The sequence below is a fragment of the Brassica rapa genome, chromosome A07 (assembly GCF_000309985.2).
Source record: "Brassica rapa cultivar Chiifu-401-42 chromosome A07, CAAS_Brap_v3.01, whole genome shotgun sequence".
NCBI classification, from domain to species: domain Eukaryota; kingdom Viridiplantae; phylum Streptophyta; class Magnoliopsida; order Brassicales; family Brassicaceae; genus Brassica; species Brassica rapa.
The window spans coordinates 3,531,304-3,552,755 of NC_024801.2; the positions used below are offsets into that span (position 1 = coordinate 3,531,304).

General features: G+C 33.7%; 1 protein-coding gene, 1 non-coding gene and 1 pseudogene across 2 annotated transcripts; 1 reads left to right on the forward strand and 2 right to left on the reverse strand.

Annotated features, from left to right (window-relative positions):
* The first annotated feature begins 167 nt into the window (after window positions 1-167).
* Window positions 168-11,537, forward strand: LOC103846049 (probable LRR receptor-like serine/threonine-protein kinase At2g16250). The gene is made up of 4 exons (XM_009122976.3): window positions 168-9,916; window positions 10,137-10,262; window positions 10,384-10,406; window positions 10,673-11,537. Exons 1-4 carry the CDS (start codon window positions 7,953-7,955, stop codon window positions 11,284-11,286), a joined length of 2,727 nt encoding a protein of 908 aa, XP_009121224.1. The 5' UTR covers window positions 168-7,952; the 3' UTR covers window positions 11,287-11,537.
* Window positions 11,430-21,337, reverse strand: LOC117126421 (annotated as a pseudogene).
* On the reverse strand, window positions 11,678-11,749 carry TRNAQ-CUG. Its single transcript has one exon. It is a non-coding gene; the product is annotated as a tRNA-Gln (tRNA).
* Window positions 21,338-21,452: the final 115 nt, after the last annotated feature.

The following is a 21,452-nucleotide window of genomic DNA, read 5'->3' on the forward strand; positions in this document are numbered from 1 at the left end:
TGACGTAGTTGGCAATCCGACATCTTGTAGAAATTGAGTGCTTACCTTACTTAAAAAAACTTGTTTTTATATAAGGGTGACTTCAGAGGAAAACTTAGATATGAAATTATTTTTCTAATATTTGTAAGAGCTCTAACCGAAGAGTGGCAAAAGCTAGTTGCAAAAAAAAAAAAAGAGTGGCAAAAGCTTCTCTAAGAAGACATGTTTTATAGCTTTGAGCATTTTCCTAGATTCCTAGCTAGCTCAAAGAAAAAGACAAGGCTGAGTTGCTCCTTCTACCATCTGAGGTGGAATACGGATCAAGATTTGCCAAATTGTTTTATGGAATACGTCATTCCCTCTCACTCTATCTCATGTCAGAAAAGATTTATGAATGAATTTGAAAACGAATGACCAAAAGGTTAGTAACTTCCTAGTGCTCACCCGCTTTATTTAATCTGATCTACAATCCAGAAGCCAGTGATAAAAAGAAATTATTTTTATAGACAAGGACATTCAAGTATTCTGGTTTGGGTCTTCCGGGTTTAAACATTTAGACCCAAATAAGTATTTAAAAATAGAGGTAGACAAAAAAAACAAACTGAACCGAGCCAAATCGAACCAACCGAACCGAAACCGATTCAAACCGAATCCAAATCTATTTTAAACCATTTGGTTGAAAATTTCTCCAACCCGAATGGTTCAGTTTAAAACCAAACCGACCCGAGATACCGATGTGTTTTTGTAATTATTTAAATTAAAAATATTAGTAATACTCATATATTAAAATTCTAATACCAAACCACATATTTCCCTTTTAGGTTTTTGATTTAAATTTAAGATCCACGTTTACATATATAAGAATACAGACTTTTCTATTTATTTTTTAAATCAAATATTTTGATGATTACATATAATTAGGTTTTTTTTTGCTTCAGATATGGGTCAGTTCTTTTTGGGTTTAGGTTGGTTCAAGACCTCAGGCCTATAACTAAAATATATGTAAAACACATGGAATTTTTGAGTATCTTGTGGATTCAGATTTGTTAGGGTATTTAAGACCGGAAAAGTCTCAAAATACCCGAACTCCATCCATTTTTTTAAAAAAAATCTGTCATATTTTTCTAAGATTTTGAAAATCACCAAAACTAAACTACTAATAATTGAAATTAAATATTTTTAACCTCTAAACATAACATTTAAAGTTTTATATTACCTCAAAATGCTACAAAAATAGTAATAAAGATTGCAAACAAAATGACATTACAACTAAATCACTAGGTAAAATGTATAAAATAAAACACATTAAGTTTCATCATAGTCTTGGATACTCATTTTTAGATCGGGTATGAATCAGTTCTTATCGGGTGGACTTTATTTGGATTGGTTCTTTTTTGGGCCATGGTCTATTCGGATCAGTTCTTTTCGGTTTCTGTTCTTTCGAGTAAAGAAATTTGGTCTCAGCTAGGTAAGTTGGTTAAGATCTGGATTGCATGATCTTCTGAAACAATGATGTTTAGACTTGCAAGATCATTCCCTAGATACATGAAAGTATCGAAGTTTTCCTCAATGGTTTTATGCTTAAGCATCTTGAAACTTGCAAAGCTTTGTTTGGGGTATATGCGGTTAGGAAGAGTTTGTCTAGTAATCTCCCTGAAGTTCCTTCCACAATCCAATAGACGTGTTTCCTCATGACCTTCCTCAAATATATGTTTGAATCTTTCTTTTTAGCCATCAGATCTTTTACAAATCCATCGATCGTGCATCGATCGATCAGATCATTTGAGTCGTCCACTTCATTGTTCTGCATTAGATCGATTTATCCACATGTGCTCTGAAACCCAGTCGATTGATCATATAATGTTTTGCACTTCTTTTGCTTCCAATCATCAAAAAATCCCTTGAAATCCCTGTAAAGTTTCACCATAGTCTCCCAAAGCATCCATACACCTATAATACCTGAAGACATAGATAGAAGACTCCAAAAATATATAGAAAACCACTAGAAACATATTAATAAGTACTAAAAACCAGGATGTGTAACCCAAAGCCTTGTGCTTTGATACCACTTGTTAGAATTCTTAGTTAGAATCTATGTTTGTTCTTTGATCTAACTCGCGATTCAGATCAAGATTGATTATGGTTCCAATTCATTGTTTAGCTAGATACTAGATGAATAAGAGAAAACACATACGATTGTTGACCCGGATTTTATTTACTACTATCTGCAAAGAGGGAAACACTCAATTTTACACTAGCTTGATTCACATTTACAGATTAAACAGCTTACACCATTTTACTATGTTTGCAGCTTGATTAACAATAAAGCAACCTCAAGTGTGGTGTACCCTGATCATAATCCAAGCGTACAAGATCCGAGAAAGAATAGAAGTTGAAGCTCCTGCACAATCGCTCTCCCTTCTCCTTCTTTCTTTAATAACACTTTTTCTTTTATATGTATGAATTGAGTTCGAATATAACACATCGGTTTTGGTTCTAATTTGTATCACATCTTAAAACCCATAAAGTAACCATATGTTGATCGGATTCGGGTTATTTGTTCGGATAACCCAAAGTAAAATCTAAAATTTAAAAGTAAAACATAAGAAATATATATTTATTTATATAGAACTTGGTATTTAAGATACTTATTTAAATTTTAAATACTTATCTATAGATATCATATCAATAAATTATGCAATTGAATATTTTAAGTACATATTTACGTTTCAAATATTTACATTGCATACTAATTTGGACATTCGAATCGGTTTCTTCGGATATTATTTTGGGTTTTTTGAAATTTTCGGTTACCCACTCGGATTCGGTTAATAATAGTTCGGGTTCGGATATGTTTTGTAACGTCCTAACAAGACACATTTCAATATATTTTTTTTACATTTTGAACCGGATACGAATCAGATTTTCCGTTTCAGGTTCGATTTAAATTTCAGTTGACAAATTTTATGCCTATGCCTAGTTAAGTTGTAAAAAAAAAGTAAGAACTTGATAAAGAAAATATAGATTTAGGTCGAGAGTAAACTGATTTGAACAACTGACCTCCGTAAATTCAGATCCTAAACTATTTTAGTTGACCAACGCATAGTATTTGACTAATTCTTCTTGAAAGTTCATTTGTCGAATCATTTGATTGTGATGTGAGAACTTTCTCGAATGGGGAATGAAAATATACTTTAAACTTTTTATAAAAATATCTTCCATTAATAAGCTTTTTCTCTTTAGTTTTATTTATTTTCGATTTTATTGCATAACATGTGGCCACCCAGTTTGACGATGTGGTGGTCAGAACATGTCCTAGTATTCCAAATTAACTTGTACTAAAACTAATATAATTAAAAATTCAAATTTTTATACTCCGATTTGATTATCTATTTTAAAAAATTAATTTTGAAAAAATTAAGGTTGTGTTAGATTGCTCCACTTTCTCCAAAGATAATCTCCATACCATTCACATATGATATTTTGTGAATATGTTTTTTGAAAAAGTAAAAAAAATTAATTGACACTTTGTTTTGAGATAAAACTATATTAGTTTAATAATAATAAAATCATCTAAATAATTATTAACAATTTTTTTTGATATGTTTAATATTATATTAATATTGTGTTTTCAAAAAATATATAATTAACTTTGACAATATATATTTATATATAATTATTATATTTTTTATTCTCAACTGTTGTAAAAATAATTCTAGATTTATAATACAATTAAATTAATTTACTAATATTATTTATGATTTAATTCAGTGATGATATATGAGTTCATGTCTCAATTAACATAATATCACGTCATACTTTCAAAAATCATATCATTTTATGATAATAATTTTGGTAACTATATGTAATAAAATTTCAGAAAAAATATTTACCAAATCATGTTTAGACAATATTATAGAAGTTTATGTACTTATTTATATTAATTAGAAAATATTTACACTTATGAAAAATGTTTTACCCAAACAAATATGCGACCTATTTTCTAAAACTAGGGTTTATAATTGTAAAAATAAACATTTATAAATGAAACTATTAATTAAACTACTAACTTTTGTGAAATGGTCTCAAAAAATGTTTTTGTCTTCAAACTAATTAGAAAGGGGACAAAGAGACCCAATTATTTTTTATTAAAGTGATAAATGATAATTATACAAGTTATTACACATATATTAAATAAATATTTAATATTTCCATACATTTTTTATAAAAAGTTTAGAAACTTTTTTTTAATAAAAAATTAAGAAGGTCTTCGTAGATGTGTTACATGTGTATGATATTTTCTTGAATCTAAGTTATATACATATTTAGAGAAGCAATATTAATAAATAGGTATAACATCGTCTTAAATTTTAGAAATATATTGATAAATATGTATAATATCTTCAGAAATTTTAAGAAATCTTTCATGAATGTGTATTTAAAAATAATGTCTTAAAATGTATCTTTACGAAGATCTTAATAATGACATATATTTGTAAATAAGTTAATAAATTTGATTTATGTATATATTGAGTAAAATATATTCTTGAATATAAATTACGTCTTCTTAAAGTTTTATAAAGACATTCCTAAATTTAATATCTAAATTTTATAAAGATATCATAATATTGTTTTTAATAAACGACTTTCAACGAAGAAAAGATCTAGCCAAAAACAAAAGAGGCAACATTATATTTTATATATATATATATATATATATATATATATATATAAATGCATAAAAGTCAGATCCAGGAAAATGTGGTACACATTTATGAAAACCTCTCTAAATATTCATTAAAGTTATAACTAAGGAAGAGTTATTACACATTTATGAAAATATTCTTGAATTCAAGACTTTTTTCTTAAAAAGAAAAAAATATATCACATATTCATGAAGGCCTTCATTATTTTCTTTTAAGAAAATATATTTCTAAAATAATTGGGAAATTTTATTTTCAAAAAAATAAAGTATCCGGACAAGGTAATTTTGACAGAAAATATTTTTGATCTTATTACTTTCGTTTTTTTAATATTTATTTATTTTATATATTTAATAAATATTTAAGTAAAATTAGAAATTAGAAATAAGATTATAATTGTTATTTAATTTTACTAAAATCTAATTTGGCACTTTGATCTTTAGATGCTATTTAGGGAACAAAGACTATTTAGAAAATTTATCCTTTAACTATATTATTATTTATTTGAAAATATAATTAAAAGTGCGCCTATATTTCTGTTTCCAACACATCCGAGACAGATGTTCATTTGTTTAGTTTTTTGTTTATTTACTTTCTAATAATATTTTACCACTCATGTTTTGAAATTTAGATTTATGTTTTAGTTTTAACCCAAATTGCATTAATTAACGTTTGAACATCTTTTTTTTTTGAATGAATGTTAAATTTATTCATATCAAACTTTCTTACAATAGATGTGACATAGTTTAAAAAACTGAGAATCATAAACTATCTATTTTCTCATCTATGAGCAGACCAAACCCGTAACAGTTTGTAATATTTCCTATACCCTACTCCTCTGAGTGAGCCAATGCGATTTTGTATAAGCTGGTCGATGAACTTACTTAAGCGAGCTTGATCTTGATTAGACTCCCCATGTCTTCTCCAATTCCTCTCCCTCCAGATTGAATACACAGTTGCTTGAAATACATAGCGGAGTAGAAACATAGTAGAGATACTCCACGTCTTGTCGACCAAACAATTTAAGATGTTACTCCAAGTCGTTGTAAATCTCGTTCCCATCAGTTTACAAGACAGACTGCTCCATACTTCTGTAGCATATGTACAACTGAAAAATAAATGGTCTCTAGATTTTGGTGATGCGTTGCATATAACACATGTATCATCCACTTGAGCGTTCCATCTTTTCATCATATCTCCTGTCGCTAACCGATCACGTACAGCTATCCAGACAAGAACAAAGTACTTTGGCATTGCAGCAGAAAACCATACCCCTCGGAACCAAGGAACCTTTAGAGAACCTTGGAAAATTTGAACATCAACTTTTTATATATAAGAAAAAAGTTAAATATCAGATTTTTTTTATACAAAGAGAGTATGTTTTCTAAAACAAGGCTAAGAACGAGTAACGACACTATTTTGTCCTATCCTGATTTGGCAGAAATTACATTCGCCATTCATGAATCTTTTTTTTTTTACCAAAATAGTTCACTATTCATGAATCTTCCTAATCATGATTTTGTAAAGGTTTTGAAAAAGTAACGACACATGATTCGTCGAATAAATATACTTGTAAAAGTTTCCAATCACATGTTTTGCTTTGTTTAAATATTATATAGTTCCAACTAATGTTTTGAAACTCGACCCAAATTTACGGTCGAATCAGCGAACCCGATGACCTGATATATAATCCGATTTGGATTTCAAGAAAAAAATTGTTATTTAACAATTTGATAAAATCCATAAAAAAACCTTAAAATCCAAGACTCGATCACCAATTGAACTCATGGGTGATCCGATATGTAATCTAATTTGACTTAAAGTTTTATATATAGAATATTATATTATATATTTATGAATGTTTAGATGAATGGTGAAACTATTTTCCATGTGATGCTCCGGTTTTCAAAACTTAGCTATATAAATTTTTAATCAAACTAATTTTTCACTTAGTTGCAAGCCTAGTGTATCAATATTTGAGATGATCATATTAAAAAAGAATAAATTTGAGCATCAAAGATTCATATACGTTTATTATATAATTTATGTTTGCAAAAAAATAATCGTTTATTTATTTATTTATTTTACTTTTTGTTGTTGACATGTTATTAGAATTCTTTTGATGTTTTGCTTTTGATTTATTTTTATTTCATTATTTACATTAGACAATTAAATATTTATTAATTTTGGTTTTGTTACAATTTTGATATATATATATATATATAATTCTATTTAAAATTTATTAAACTATTGATCTATGGTTCGTCTGCGGTCTATCTATTGACCCAATTACCCAAAAATAGTTCAGTTGAATGTTCAGATCGGATTTAAAAACATTGGTTTTCCGTTCAGCTTTCGAATTATCTTAGTTTAAGTTATTAGTAATTTTTTCTGTGTGGAAATTTGAACATTTCAGTTTATATAATTAATTAATCACCCAAAGATTAATGGTGACTCCTTATCGTATAATTAATCCATATTATCACAAGATAACAAACTAAAAACGAATATAACTCTACCTTTTGGTCGGAAGAATATATGTATTATCAGTTCAAAAAAAAAGAGAGTGTATGTATATTATCAATAGATTTTTACTTCACTCTTCCAGGCAAAGCTGAAATTACTACATGAATGATATATATAACTGCACAACCATAAGTTTGATATAATAATTAAAAAAAAAAGAAAAAAAAACTAGAAAAAGTAACTTTTGTACCGAAACTCTTTTGGAATATTAATTGCGGCGCTTAGCTGGCTCCCGGCGGGATCACCGGGAAGGTCAAACTCAACCCAACCATAAAACGAAAGTTTCTTAAAATATCTAAAATTTGAAATTAATTTAAACAAGATTTTCTCTTCGTCATTTATGTACAGTGATAATTAATTGATTTTATACTTAATTCTCTCTCTCTCTCTTTTTTTTTAATTTTGAAGTTTAAGAGGGGGGAGAGAGAGAGAAGAGTGTGACAGTGTTTTCTCAACCATCTCGATCTTCTTCTCTCTCTACTAAAGACTTTTTACTATTTCAGTTCTAATTTTAAGGACTAGTGATGATTTTCTCTGAGATTAGTAATTAAGATTTTGAGAGAGAGAGAGGGGTGGGGTTATTAATGTATGTGAAGGTAGGAACCGTATCTGTCTCTGTCTCTGTCTTCTCCAAACCATCATCTCTTAGGGTTTTAATTCTGCTTAAAATCTAGGGTTTGTTTCTGTCAGTGATTGATGATGATGATGCGTGAGAGTGGAAGATGAGAGTGTTGTCCAAAAACAATGGTGGATCGAAGAAGCGCATTGTGTTTCGTCTCATCCTTCTTCTTCTTGTCTCTGTTACTGTTCGACTGCGTCGCCGTAGCGAAACAACGGACTCGATTCGACGAGCTGCTCACTCTGCTTCGTCTCAGGTCCACTCTCGGTTTAAAAGGAACCGATTGGCCTATCAAAGGCGATCCCTGTCGCGTCTGGAGAGGCATACAATGCGACCGCAACGGTAGCATCGTCGGGATCAACATCTCCGGTTTCAAGAGGACCAGGATCGGTAAGCAGAGTCCTCACTTCGCCGTTGATCCGCTCCTTAATCTCACTCGCTTAGCTTATTTCAACGCCTCTGGATTTGAGTTGCCTGGTTCTGTTCCTGATTGGTTTGGTCTTAGTTTGACGACATTGCGCGTCTTGGATCTTAGCTCTTGTTCCGTGAACGGTGTTGTTCCCGTAACACTCGGTAATCTCACTCGCTTGGTGAGTTTGAACTTGTCTCGTAACAGTCTCACCGGTTCGGTTCCGAGCAGTTTAGGGGAGCTGTCGAGTCTTTCGGAGCTTGATCTCTCTAGGAACACGCTCACCGGAGCTCTTCCTCCTTCGTTCAGCTCGTTGCTGAACCTCACGAGTCTTGACGTTTCTTCTAATTACCTCACTGGTCCAATCCCTCCCGGTGTGGGATTGCTGTCGAAGCTTCTCTACTTGAACTTCTCAAGCAATAGCTTCTCGTCTTCGATTCCTCCAGAGATTGCAGATCTTGTTAATCTTGTTGTTCTTGATCTCAGCATCAACTCATTGTCTGGTTCAGTTCCTCTGGAGTTTCGAAAGTTAACGAATCTGCGGAACATGGTGATTAGTGATAACCTCTTGAGCGGAGCTTTGCCAGCTGATCTGTTTGCTGCTAAGAGCCAGCTTCAGAGCTTAGTTCTCAGTGAAAACGGTTTCTCCGGTAATCTACCTGACGCGTATTGGTCTTTGCCTAAGTTACGGATCCTCGACATCGCTAAGAACAACTTCACGGGGATGCTACCCAACTCTAGCTCTGCTCCGAATGCAGATGCGGTCGATATCTCCTCGAACATGTTCTACGGTGAGCTCACGCAGATTCTCACAAGATTCAGTGCCATGTACCTCTCTGGTAACTACTTTGAAGGGAAGGTTCCAGATTACGTCCTCAGAGCAAACGCGTCTCTGACCAGAAACTGTCTTCAAAACGAGAGGAGACAGAAGTCTTCAGAAGATTGTTCATCCTTCTACAAAGCTAAAGGGTTAGACTTTGATGATTTCGGACGTCCTAACTCTACACAGCCTACTTCTAAAAAGGCTTCTTCTACAGGGCTAAGCCGCAGGACTGTGATTATATTAGCATCAGTCGGTGGAGGGATTGGTTTTATTCTGATATTCATTCTCTTGCCCATTCTTGTGGCTCTATGGATGCGTCGAAGAGGCAGAGAGGGTCAAGGAGGGGGCGGTGACAGGCCTAAACCTGTAACGGAGGCTTCGCAGCCACCTAAAGGAGCACAGACCTTTGATTTGTCGCGTCTTGGGAATGCGTTTACGTATGATCACCTTCTCCAAGCGACAGGGGACTTCAATGACGCCAATCTGATCAAACGTGGCCACTCCGGGAGCTTGTTCCGTGGCTTCTTGGATAACGGAACGCCCATTGTTATAAAGAAGATCGATACCAAGGAGAGTAAAAACGAAGGGTATATAGCGGAGCTTGAGCTGTTGAGTAAAGCTGGACACCAGAGGCTGGTTCCATGTCTTGGACACTGCTTGGAGAATGAGGGGCAGAAGCTATTGGTGTACAAGTTCATGAGGAACGGAGATCTGGCTAGCGCTTTGTTTAGGAAGTCGGACAACGAAGGTGATGGGTTGAAGTCTTTGGATTGGATAACGAGGTTGAAGATCGCTCTTGGTGCCGCCGAGGGGCTAGCTTACTTGCATCACGAGTGTTCCCCACCTCTTGTTCATAGGTACTCTCAACTTCTCGTAAATTAACTCTTGAAAGGATTTGACATAGAGAATCCTGTTTACTGTAGTGAAAGTGTTTACATCTTCTAAGTATCATATAGTTTTGATTGTTAGAGTTAGCTTCATAGATGGAAGCAACACCTTGATTACTTGTTTCTCTATTGGTCTAGTAAGCGAGAGTACTTACTCATGTGTGTGTGTGTGTTTGTCAATGTGATATAGAGATGTGCAAGCAAGTAGTATACTTCTTGATGATAAGTTTGAGGTACGTCTTGGAAGCCTAAGCGAGGCATATGTTCAAGGTGATGCTTATCAGAGCAGGATTTCTCGTTTACTTCGGTTACCACAGTAAGTGTGGTCCATGACATTAACCATTCTCTGTATGCTGTATCGTCACAAAAACATTTAAAAAAAAAAGCGATTTCGAGTTTTACTAATGCTTCTCCCTATTCGTTTCTTACTCTTGCAGATCGACTGAAGCATCCTCTTCAGGTATGTATGCTTTGGATCATAAAACTTCCATTACAAAATAAACTTTAGTCTAAATCTTTTAACATTTTGGAGTATAATCTGTATGTAAGAGGTGCAATTGCTTCTTTTCTAGTATAACATATAGTTTGTTAGGCTCTAGCAGCAACGTAACATGTGTTTCAAAGTAGCCGGTTCGTAGGTGTATTTGTAGGGACTTGTAGTTTAGTGTCTGAACCAATATGTTTGTGATTCTTTGAAGCCATCTGATTGCTTTTATCTCTGTTCAGGTGCAGCAAATGCAACATGCGCCTATGATGTCTACTGCTTCGGCAAAGTGTTACTTGAGCTAGTCACGGGGAAGCTCGGGATGAGCTCGCCGGACAACGCAGAGGCAAAAGCATACATGGAAGAAGCTTTGCAATACATCAGCACAAACGAGAAGGAGCTAGTGACCAAGATCCTAGACCCGTCGTTATTGGTGGACGAGGACCTTCTAGAAGAAGTCTGGGCGATGGCTATCATCGCAAAGTCATGCCTAAACCCAAAACCAACAAGAAGGCCGTTGATGAGACACATAGTGAACGCACTTGAGAATCCGTTGAAAGTAGTGAGAGAGGATACCAACTCTGGCTCAGGCTCTTCACGGTTGAGAACAAACTCGTCGAGAGGGTCTTGGAACGCTGCTATATTCGGGAGCTGGAGGCAGAGCGCGTCTGATGTAACAGCTGTTCAAGCTGTAGGAACAACAAGTGGTGGTGGTGGGGGTTTGATAAACTCGGGGTCGCAAGGGAGCAGTGGAAGGAATAATAACAATGGGAACTCATCGTCGAGAAGAAGGCAGTCTAGTGAGATTGTGCCTGAACCTGCAGCTTATGGGGAAGATGTAGAAGTTCTCAGGTGAGAGAGGATAAGATTTTTATGATTGGTTCATCGATTCTTTGCGTCGTTAATAACCAGAGGCAAAGTGAGTCCTCTCAGGTAGCAGCATAGAATATGGTTTTTTCTTCAAGATTATTATTTTTCTTCGTCTCCTTATTTATTTTGTTTTTTTTTTTTGGGTTAGGATTGGCGGGGTTAGAATTGTAATTCACATTTTCTAGATCTTTGTAAATTTTAATTCTTGGAGATTGGGTTTTCCTCGGCTGGTTAAAAGGGAAGATTGGTTTCGTTTAAATTTGTCAGTTCCACTTTCTTCGTTTTGATTCCATCTGATCGGCTACCGTACGTGTGAATTAAAATGGCCGTTGACTATTTTATTTACACGTGGGAAGCTTCGCAATATGATAAAAAGAAGGTTCTACCGAGAATTGAACTCGGGTTACTGGATTCAGAGTCCAATGTCCTAACCGCTAGACCATAGAACCACTTTGTTATGCTGTTTTATTTTCTGGTATTATAATAGATCTGAGTGAACATGTCCATAATTGTTTACGTTTTGTTGATTTTTAAATTATTTATTCTTCCAACCATGCATAAATTTTTTACGTTTTGTTTTTCTAAAAATCATTATTATCAAATTAGTTTGATATGTTTTCTGTCTTAATTTTACCATATATGTAGTACGTGATTAAATACAAAATTATAGAGAAATAGTCTCGAATGACCATAAATAAGGTTTTTCTTCATAAAAACACCCAAGACTTAAATTGATTTATTTAAGTTTCATTAAATAGGGTAATTACCATTGTCTCTCTCTCTCTCTCACTCACAATTTTCTAGTTACATTATATTAAATTATATTTAAAATATTAATTTTGATAAGTTATGCTTTCGTCGTTGACGATCTCCCGCAGCTCCTCTGTCATCAACTCGTCATCGGAGAAATATTCGTATCTCTTCCTCTTCGTCATCACATCTTCTTCATCATCACATCAACTCGTTGTTGTCTAGTTAAACTTGAGTTTACTCTCTACGATCGATTCAACGTTCGTAAAACGTGGAATTGAAATTTACCTACGGAAGATCTTGAAAGAGAAGGATCTTCAAACACAGTAAACTCAAGAACACCAAAGAATTTTATTAGATTTGAGAAAAATATTTACAATGATTTTGAATAAATGAAAAAAAATACAACACTCTGTTTTCCTCCGTAACAACTTCGTAACAACCTTCTTTGATCGTCCATTGAGCTTCTGCCATCTGTCCTTCTTCAGCTACACTTCTTAACAACTCTAACACCCTTTCTCTCCACTATTATGTTGCCATCTGTCCTTCTTCTTTAACTGTAACACATCCTCCGTCTCCAAAGAACCTTGACCACAAGGCTAACTTGAGAAGTGTGAATACTTGCGTTGAAATTCAAACAGAAACTCTCAAGTGGCTTCTTCTTCCAACTGATTTTCCCATTTAACAAGTATCATAGTAGCAGCTTGACCCTTCCTCTTCACCATCTTCCTCTCCAAAATACACTCCAATGTTTTTATCAGTGGCTCATATATGATCGACGGTAGTTGTGTAGTAGTAGAGACATTACCCACCAGCTTCTTTAACTGAGATATACGAAAGACTGGATGAATTTGGGATGTCGTAGGCAGCTCCAGCTTATACGCAACCGGAACAAACTTATCCAGGATCTTATATGGTGCATAGTACTTCGAAGATATCTTGTTTGAAGTTCTATGAGCCACCGTTTGTTGTCTATACGGTTGAAGCTTCAAGAACACCCAATCTTCAATCTCAAAACTTCTATCACTTCGATGGCGATCTGCCAATTGCTTCATTCTGTGTTGAGCCCTCAATAGATGAAACTTGAGTATCAGCAGCATCTTCTCCCTTTCTTCCAAACATTTAGCTACTACCTGTACCTTAAACTCTCCAAGAAGGTAGGGCAAGTGAATTGTTGGCGGTTGACCATACACTATCTCATAAGGCATGGAGTTAGTAGCCGTATGGTAGTTGGTGTTGTGCCAATATTCAGCTATTGGTAACCATTTTCTCTACAAGTATGGTATATCACTCGTCATGCACCTCAAATAGGTCTCCAAACACCTATTAACAACCTTTGTTTGACCATCGCTTTGCGGGTGATAAGCTGTTGATGTGTTCAAAGAACAACCCTGTAACTTGAACAGTTCTTGCCAAAACTCACTGAGAAAGACTGAGTCTGTATCACTGACAATAGAACCCACAAAGCTTGTACACATTATCCAAGAATTTTTGTGCCACAGAAGCTGCAGTATATGGGTGTGATAGTGCCACGAGGTGAGCTTCGTTGCTCAATCGATCTACCACCACAAGGATTACAGATTTTCCAAAAGAGACCGGTAATCCATCAATAAAGTCCATGGATATGTCAATCCACATGGCCTCCAGAATAGGTAATCGTTGTAAGAAGCCAGGACACGCAGCTGTATCGTACTTACAACTATGACATATCACAAAACTCCTGAGATAGGCTTGTATATCCTTAGCCAAACCCTTCCAGTAAAATAGACTTTTAACCCTCTGAATCGTTACATCTCTTCCTGAATGTCCACCCTGACCAGAGCCATGTAACCATTCCAAGATTGAGTTCCTTAACGCCACCTTGTTAGGTACTACAATCTTATTCTTCCTCCAGAGAATATCTTGAAACCAAGTGTAATGTTTCTTAAACTTTGGATCCCTCTGTAATCCTTGGATCACTTCCTGCGACGCTTCATCATACCCATACTCTTCTTGAATCTGTTTCAAGAGATCACATTGCAATACCGTCATTGCCATATGTAATATCTTAGAACTCTCCACACGTGATAGAGCATCAGCGGCTACATTGTCCTTCCCTTGCTTATACTGGGATCTCATAATCAAATTCCAGTAACTTTGGCAACCATTGTTGTTGAATTGGTGTATTCAACCTCTGCTCCAACAAATATTTAAGACTACGTTGATCAGTCTTGATGATAAAATTGTTGGAAAGCAAGTAACGACACCATTTCTGTACTGCATATACTACTGCCAGTAACTCCTTTTCGTATATAGAAAGGTGTAGCTGTCTTCCCTTGAGATGTCTGCTTATATAAGCAAGAGGATGACCTTCCTGCATGAGCACTGCTCCAATACCAACTCCAAAGGCATCAGTTTCGACAATGAACTGCTTGTCAAAGCGAGGCAGAGACAACACGGTGCATTGCACGTCGCCTTTAACTTGATAAATGCTTCATGTGCCTCCTCATTCCATGTAAACGCATCTTTCTTGGTTAGTACCGTAAAAGGTCTTGCTGTTGTCCCAAAATGTTGAACAAAGCGCCTGTAATACCCTGCTAAGCCGAGAAAACCTCTTAAAGTTTTCAGATTCTTAGGAACTGGCCACTCTCTTACTGCTTTTAACTTTGCAGGATCAGTTGATACACCACTGACTTGGATAAAATTCCCCATATACTCCACTTACTACAAGAAAAACTGAAAATGGCCGCAAAATTTTTGTGGCTATCGATTGATTCTTGTAGCTATTTGACTTCTAGCTATGTATAGCCACAAATCGATTTTGTTGACTATGAGCTTGTGGTTATTTGCAAAACGTTGCCGTCATTCTACAACCTATCCACAAACTATATTTGTAGCTAATATCTACAATTAACAACAAACCATATTTGTAGCTATTATAACCACAATTAGCCACTTATATAATTGTAGCAATCTTAAAATTTAATTTAAAATTTTTTTTTTGTTTAATCAAATTAGTAAATTAATAAAAACAATAAGTACCAAAAAACAATACCAAAAAGTAAATGAAATTATTTCATTTCTAATTATATGTTTCAAAATGGTTTATATAAATAATAAACTGGTTAACCAAACCTAAAGGCTTAACCTAACGCAAAAGAAAACTAAGGAGATGATTGTTTTCATATTTCTAGCTTTTAGTTTTTGGTTTTTGGCTTTTCTTTTAGTTTTTAGATTTTGGTTTTTAGTTTTTGGTTTTTGATTTTGCTGTAGATTTTGGTTCTTTGAAAAACTTAAATGGTGATTTCAGATTTTAGTTTTTAATTTTTGGGTTTTTACAATAAAATAAATGATTAATAACAAAAAGTATTTTTTAGAAATAAAATAAAATAATAATTACACTTACCTTCTTACAAAAATTATCTTTGTTGATTTTAAACATTAAAAAAATATTTTCATTTTTAGTATCTGATTGCACAAATTAGTTAGTGGTGCAAATTTAGTATGAGAGCAAATAATCAAATAAATAAAAATATTGTTATTTTGGAAAACAAAATTGTGGTTCTGGAAAAAAATATTGTTGTTCTTTCATTGGATGTTGAAATTTTTATTATTTTATTTTAATAAAGTTTATAGATTATAATGGTGAATAAATGTATGTGAACGTGAATAGGAAACATTCACAAAAGCCACTAAAATTTAAAATTGCCACTAAAATTTAAAATTAAGGAGTTGCCACTAAAATTTAAAATTCAAAAGTAAATATATACAAAAGCCAACGTCAACTACTACTGTAAACCTAGTAAAATACAGATTTTTTTTTTTTTTTTACAATTGATCAGTTATTTTAAAAACTAGTTTTCCTATTTTTTAGAGAATCAATTTTTTTTCAAAATCTTGATTGGATAATAAAGTAGTTTTTGAAAAACAAAAACAAAAAACATTTCAAAAACTACAAACAATCATTCTCTAACTCAAACCGTGACTCTTTGCTCCTGGTGTCTGTTTGTCATTGATATAGCGGAAGCTTCTAGGGATAGAACTAGATCCGTTGATTCTAATAATACCCGAAAATTATGGTTTGTGAATACTAGCCTTTGGTTCTTCAAATATATCCTTGAAATGCTCTGTTAGATTAGTAATTTGTTCAACTCCAAGTCTCTCACCCTCTTGAGATTGTATTACATTCAACTGCAAATGTGTTTCTTCACTATCTTCGTATGCGTATATCATATACAGTTGTATGTCACACTATCTCTCTTTTCCTTTACTCACTTTGCCTTAATCTCTCGTACAGATCCAGGTGAAATTCCTCTCAATAACACCTGACTTGATCCCCACTTAAACACCATCTCAAGCTTCTGAAAATCCCAAGTGATATGACCAAGAGTAGATAACCACTGCACTCCCAATACAATGTCATGACCACCCAAAGGAATTACCAGAAGTCTGTCATGAACTGAGTTCCATGAAAATTCCATTTAAAGTTGTCAATACGTCCAGAGACATTGATCTTGTACCATCTGTAACTGCCACTTTCGCTCTACCAGCTTTTCTGACTCTACATCCCAACAACTCTGCCACCTTACTATCAATGAAGTTATGTGTAGATCCCGAGTCAATTAACACATATAAGGTCTTCTTCCCATGCATACCCTTCACTTTTATTGTAGTATAATCACTGATACCGGCAATAGCATTGATGGATATCTGAACTACTTCTCTATCTAGATGCTCCACTTCCTCCTGGTTGTTTAGTACCATTTCAAGCTCCGTTTCCTCCTCAAAGTCCATTGAGAAAAGGGTCGTTTTCTTGTATTTCTGAAAATGCTCTGGAGTGAACTTCTCATCACAGTAATAACACAAGACTTTAGCCATTCTCTCACTCATTTCAGCTTGAGATAGAAATGGTCTTAAGTTGCCATTACTCTCCTTCAGACCTTCTTCTCTTTTCACCGGTAATATCCCTTTCTTCGGATAATTGTTCAGCTGAGGTTTACTTGGAGTCCAATTGCTCTTCATATCTCTTCTTGGACGTGCCTTCTCATTTAGTCTTCCCAATACTAAGCACTGACGAGTTGATTGAGGGTTGAACATCCTGATATGCATCTGTGTATCAAGACGCAATCCTGCCAAATAGGCACTCAACAAGTATTCTTCAGACATCTTAAAGCGATTTCTTATAAGCTCAAACTTCTTGTGATATTCAACAATACCCTCCGTCTCCTTCAGCTCTTTTAACTCGGCCATTGGATCATCCATAATCTCCTCAAAACGTTCTTTGAGCCTACTCTTATAATTCCTCCAACTACTAAATATCATTGCATCTTCATCTTCTTTCATTAAAGCTAGATGCCAAGTCGATGCTTCATCATCGAAATGCATTGAAGCGATGCCTACTTTCTTCTCCTCTGGAGTATTATCTATCAAAAATAATTGTTTCGCATTTCCCAACCAGTCCTTGTATTTTCACCATCAAAATGAGGAAATTCTATCTTCGTTAAGCGAGTCATACCTCCCTATTGCGATTGTTGTTGATTTGGCGAAAATCGAATCTGATCACCCAGATTTTCAGCCATTGTGGAAACTCGTTTTGATCAGCTGTTCCACTTCTCAACACATTCATCACTTGATTACTCGCCATCTTTGTTAACATTGTGAGCATTTGACGCAAATCTCCATCTCGTCTCTCTACTCTTTCTCGCTGCAACATCATCTCTTTCTCGATTGCGTTGAAACGGCAGGAAATCACTCTGTCGGTTTCCTTAGCTGTCACACCTTTCTGTAACGCTCCATTGATTCCGAGGATAGAGAGCTCTAATACCACTGACAGAGTTAAACGTGAGTTTAATCTCTACAAAAAAAAGTTGAATCGAAGTTTACCTGTAGAAGATCTCGAAAGAGAAGGATCTTCAAACGCAGTAAACTCAAGAACACCAAAGAATTTTATTAGATTTGAGAAAAATGTTTACAATGATTCTGAATGAATGAAAAAGAATACAACACTCTGTTTTTATACTCTATTTTCCTCCGTAACAACTTCGTAACAACCTTCTTTGATCGTCCAATGAGCTTCTGCCATCTGCCCTTCTTTAGCTACGCTTCTTAACGACTCTAACAACTTTTCTCTCCACTCTTCTGTTGCCATCTGTCCTTCTTTTTTAACTGTAACAGATGATACCATGTAGATATTGTCCCAGATCTTCATCGTCATCGGAGAAATTGTCCGATGAATAGATCATCAGTGCTTCTATCATATGCATTTTCGGTTCAATGTATCCATTATTATATTTACTAGAGATTTTTTCCGGCATACGCCCGGGTTTTACCGCTATATTTTAATTTTATTTAGTTTATAATAGACTCTTTATCTGACTACATATTTCATACTTAGACTGAATATGCTATATAAATTATTAACAAATTTTCAAATTTTTATATTATTTTTGGTGTCTAAAATTTTACAATTATTTAAAATTAAATTTTTCTTTCAATATGTAAATACATATAAGTTGGTAACCAAATTGAATTAAAAAATAGTTCAAATTCAATTATTCTTTTATCATATTTATTTGAATTTTATGAAAATATGGTCAAATTAACATATAAATCAATTTTTTTTAATGTTAAAATCAACCAATATATATTTTAAATTTTAGTATTGATTATTTATTATTTGGTGATAAGAAATTTATATGAATTTGTACTAAGTGTTAAGACAGTGATGAAATGAAGAACAATTGAAATCTAAAAGTGATGTACATCAAAAGAATAAATTATGTCAAATACTTTTGTTTCCATGCAGCAAAATAAAATATAAAAAAAATTAAAATATAATAATATTCTATAAGAGCTATTTGTATCTTTTACCTAAGAAAATCAAAAGAATATAGTTGATTTTTGTTTTAAAAAAGATTGACAATTTATGTCTTTTAATCGACATTCAATGATTGCCTTCAATCATGCTCACTAATGGAATTCTGGTTCTAATATTTAGGCTTGGGGCTGTAGAGAGGGGGGTTCACAGAATTCAAACCCCAGTATTACTCTTATAATCTCCATGGTTCATCATACCGAAGTATCATATTATTATCTATTTTACCTTGCAACAAAAAAATCAGTGTTTGTGTACGTTGAGTGAACCATCCATAATATTAAGTTTGTTAAAATAACTGAAATTAATCATCATATGTAGCTTGTACTTGCAATAGTAGAAACTTACAAAACAGAAGTAATTATTGATAACTTAAGCAGAATTCTGTAATTCTAAATCATTGAACAAACTTACAATGTTCATCTTTCATGAGTCCAACTCTCCAACCAATTGTATACATGAGAAAGAAATCTTAAAAACGCTTTACAAAGTTCTGAAAAAGTCTCATTTGATATTTTCTTTCTGTAAATATCAAAATATTTCCTAGTTGAGTCTGTACAACATCATTTCTTGCTGCTTGAAGTAGCAACGGATCCTCTTCGTCCACTAAACACAAGATTCAGATAACAAAGAGTAGACAGGTGATAAATTATTTCAAGACTATTGTCTAACTAAGAATGATTATATTTGAATACCCTAACATCCATGGTTGAACTAAAGAACAATTAGATTAACTTAACAACCCAGGATGTAAAATCCCATCTTCCTTCTCTGGCGTTAGTATTGTCTAAATTTCTAGTAAGTAATTAAAGATCGAAAGGAGGCATCACAAAAAGTCCTACCTTTTCTAGCAAATCTTTATTGCTGGGGTAATATATCAGAACCTGGGCTTACCTTCCAGATGTGTCAATATTGAGGTATCTGATACAAACCATAGCATGAGCAACATTAGTTGAAGAACTGGAAGGAAATATCCAAACAACTTAAGGATTTTATAGAAATTCAGAGCTAAATATAGTACACCTGAACCATATAAGCAAATAACAAAAGACAATACTCTTTGGCATGCAAACAAAGACATTTCAGTGAATATATATTTCTCCAGATGCTGAGATGTACAACACAGAACACCACCATAGTTTTAGATGTATAAATCTCCGAATATCCTTTTCTACTCAAGCTATTAGAGATGGTAGTGGAGTGACCAGTTCAATAATCTCGATGCAGTCATGTTTACATATACATTTCTCCTACAAAAAACAATCACAGACATGAGTTAGTACGCCTACTTATTATATATACTCAGGCGCGGATGGTTTCTACCTGTCCGAAAAGGTTTGAACAAAAGAAGCAGAGACCTATATGTTAACATAGAAAATTAGATAGACGACCCAAAAAACACATACAAAATTTGATAAAAGACCGAAGTAATAGAAGAAAATAAGCAATGAAAGGAATCGGGAAGTGAAAAGTAAACTAATTAGGGTTTAAGCATGCTACCATGAAATCACGTCGCTACTTCCTTGTGTTGTGAATATTGTTTTCTCTTTCGGCGGTGCAATCTATACATCAAGCTACCATACGTCGTTCTCGACACAACTTTCTCTCCGCAACATAGTCTCCTCGCAAAACTTACAAAACTAAACATGAAAATTAGTCAGCGTGTGACTATATACTTATACGAATCTACAATGAAGGAATAATACAAACCTGAAGTTTTTTTTTGGCTCTGAGATTGTATTCAAGATTTTGTCATGGTTCTACTCATTGTAGAATGTGCCTTCTACTGATAAGAAAATATGTTTTTTCGAAAATTAAGGAAGTTTCTGTTAAGAAAATATTCTAATTCCCTAAAATGTGTCTTGATCGATTTCTTTGCCAAAATATTAAAAAAAAACGATTTTTTCTTTTCTTCTTAATCAATCTATGATTTCTCTGTCTTGTGATTTTCACAAACTCTTGTTCTATGATGCATATTTATACAACATGTGGTGTTTGGGAATTTGGTGTAACCACGTGATGAGTTTTTTCGGATGATGACAAAGTGGATAGGCTACTGTTATTGGAATCAAGTTCTATCTTAGAAGATTTAAAAAAATGGTTGTGGAGGATTTTGATATGGAAGAAGAATAGGGTTAGTAGGAATATTTGGTTCCGTACTTCAGTACCTTTTGTTCCCTTTTTTAATTTTTTTTTACATTTCTTCTGTCTTTCTAAAACATTTTAGTTTTATTTTTTTCATTAAACTTTTAAAATAGTTTTATTGTATGTTTAATTTGATTAATGAAAGGTTAATTTTTGCATTATGAAAAATATTATACTATAGATACAACTTAGTGATGGTATTATAATAAGAAGGACATCCATTCTAAATTTTTGTTCTGATTTCGTAATTTTTCCTATAATCTATTAGACCAATGTGCTTCCACAAAAGAAGATATGTTTTTTATGCATACTAGAAAAAGTACGTAGTTCAGTACTATACTAATTCTTGGTTCAGTTGCTCAAAAAAAAAAAAAACTAATTCTTGGTTCATAAATGAACTGTGT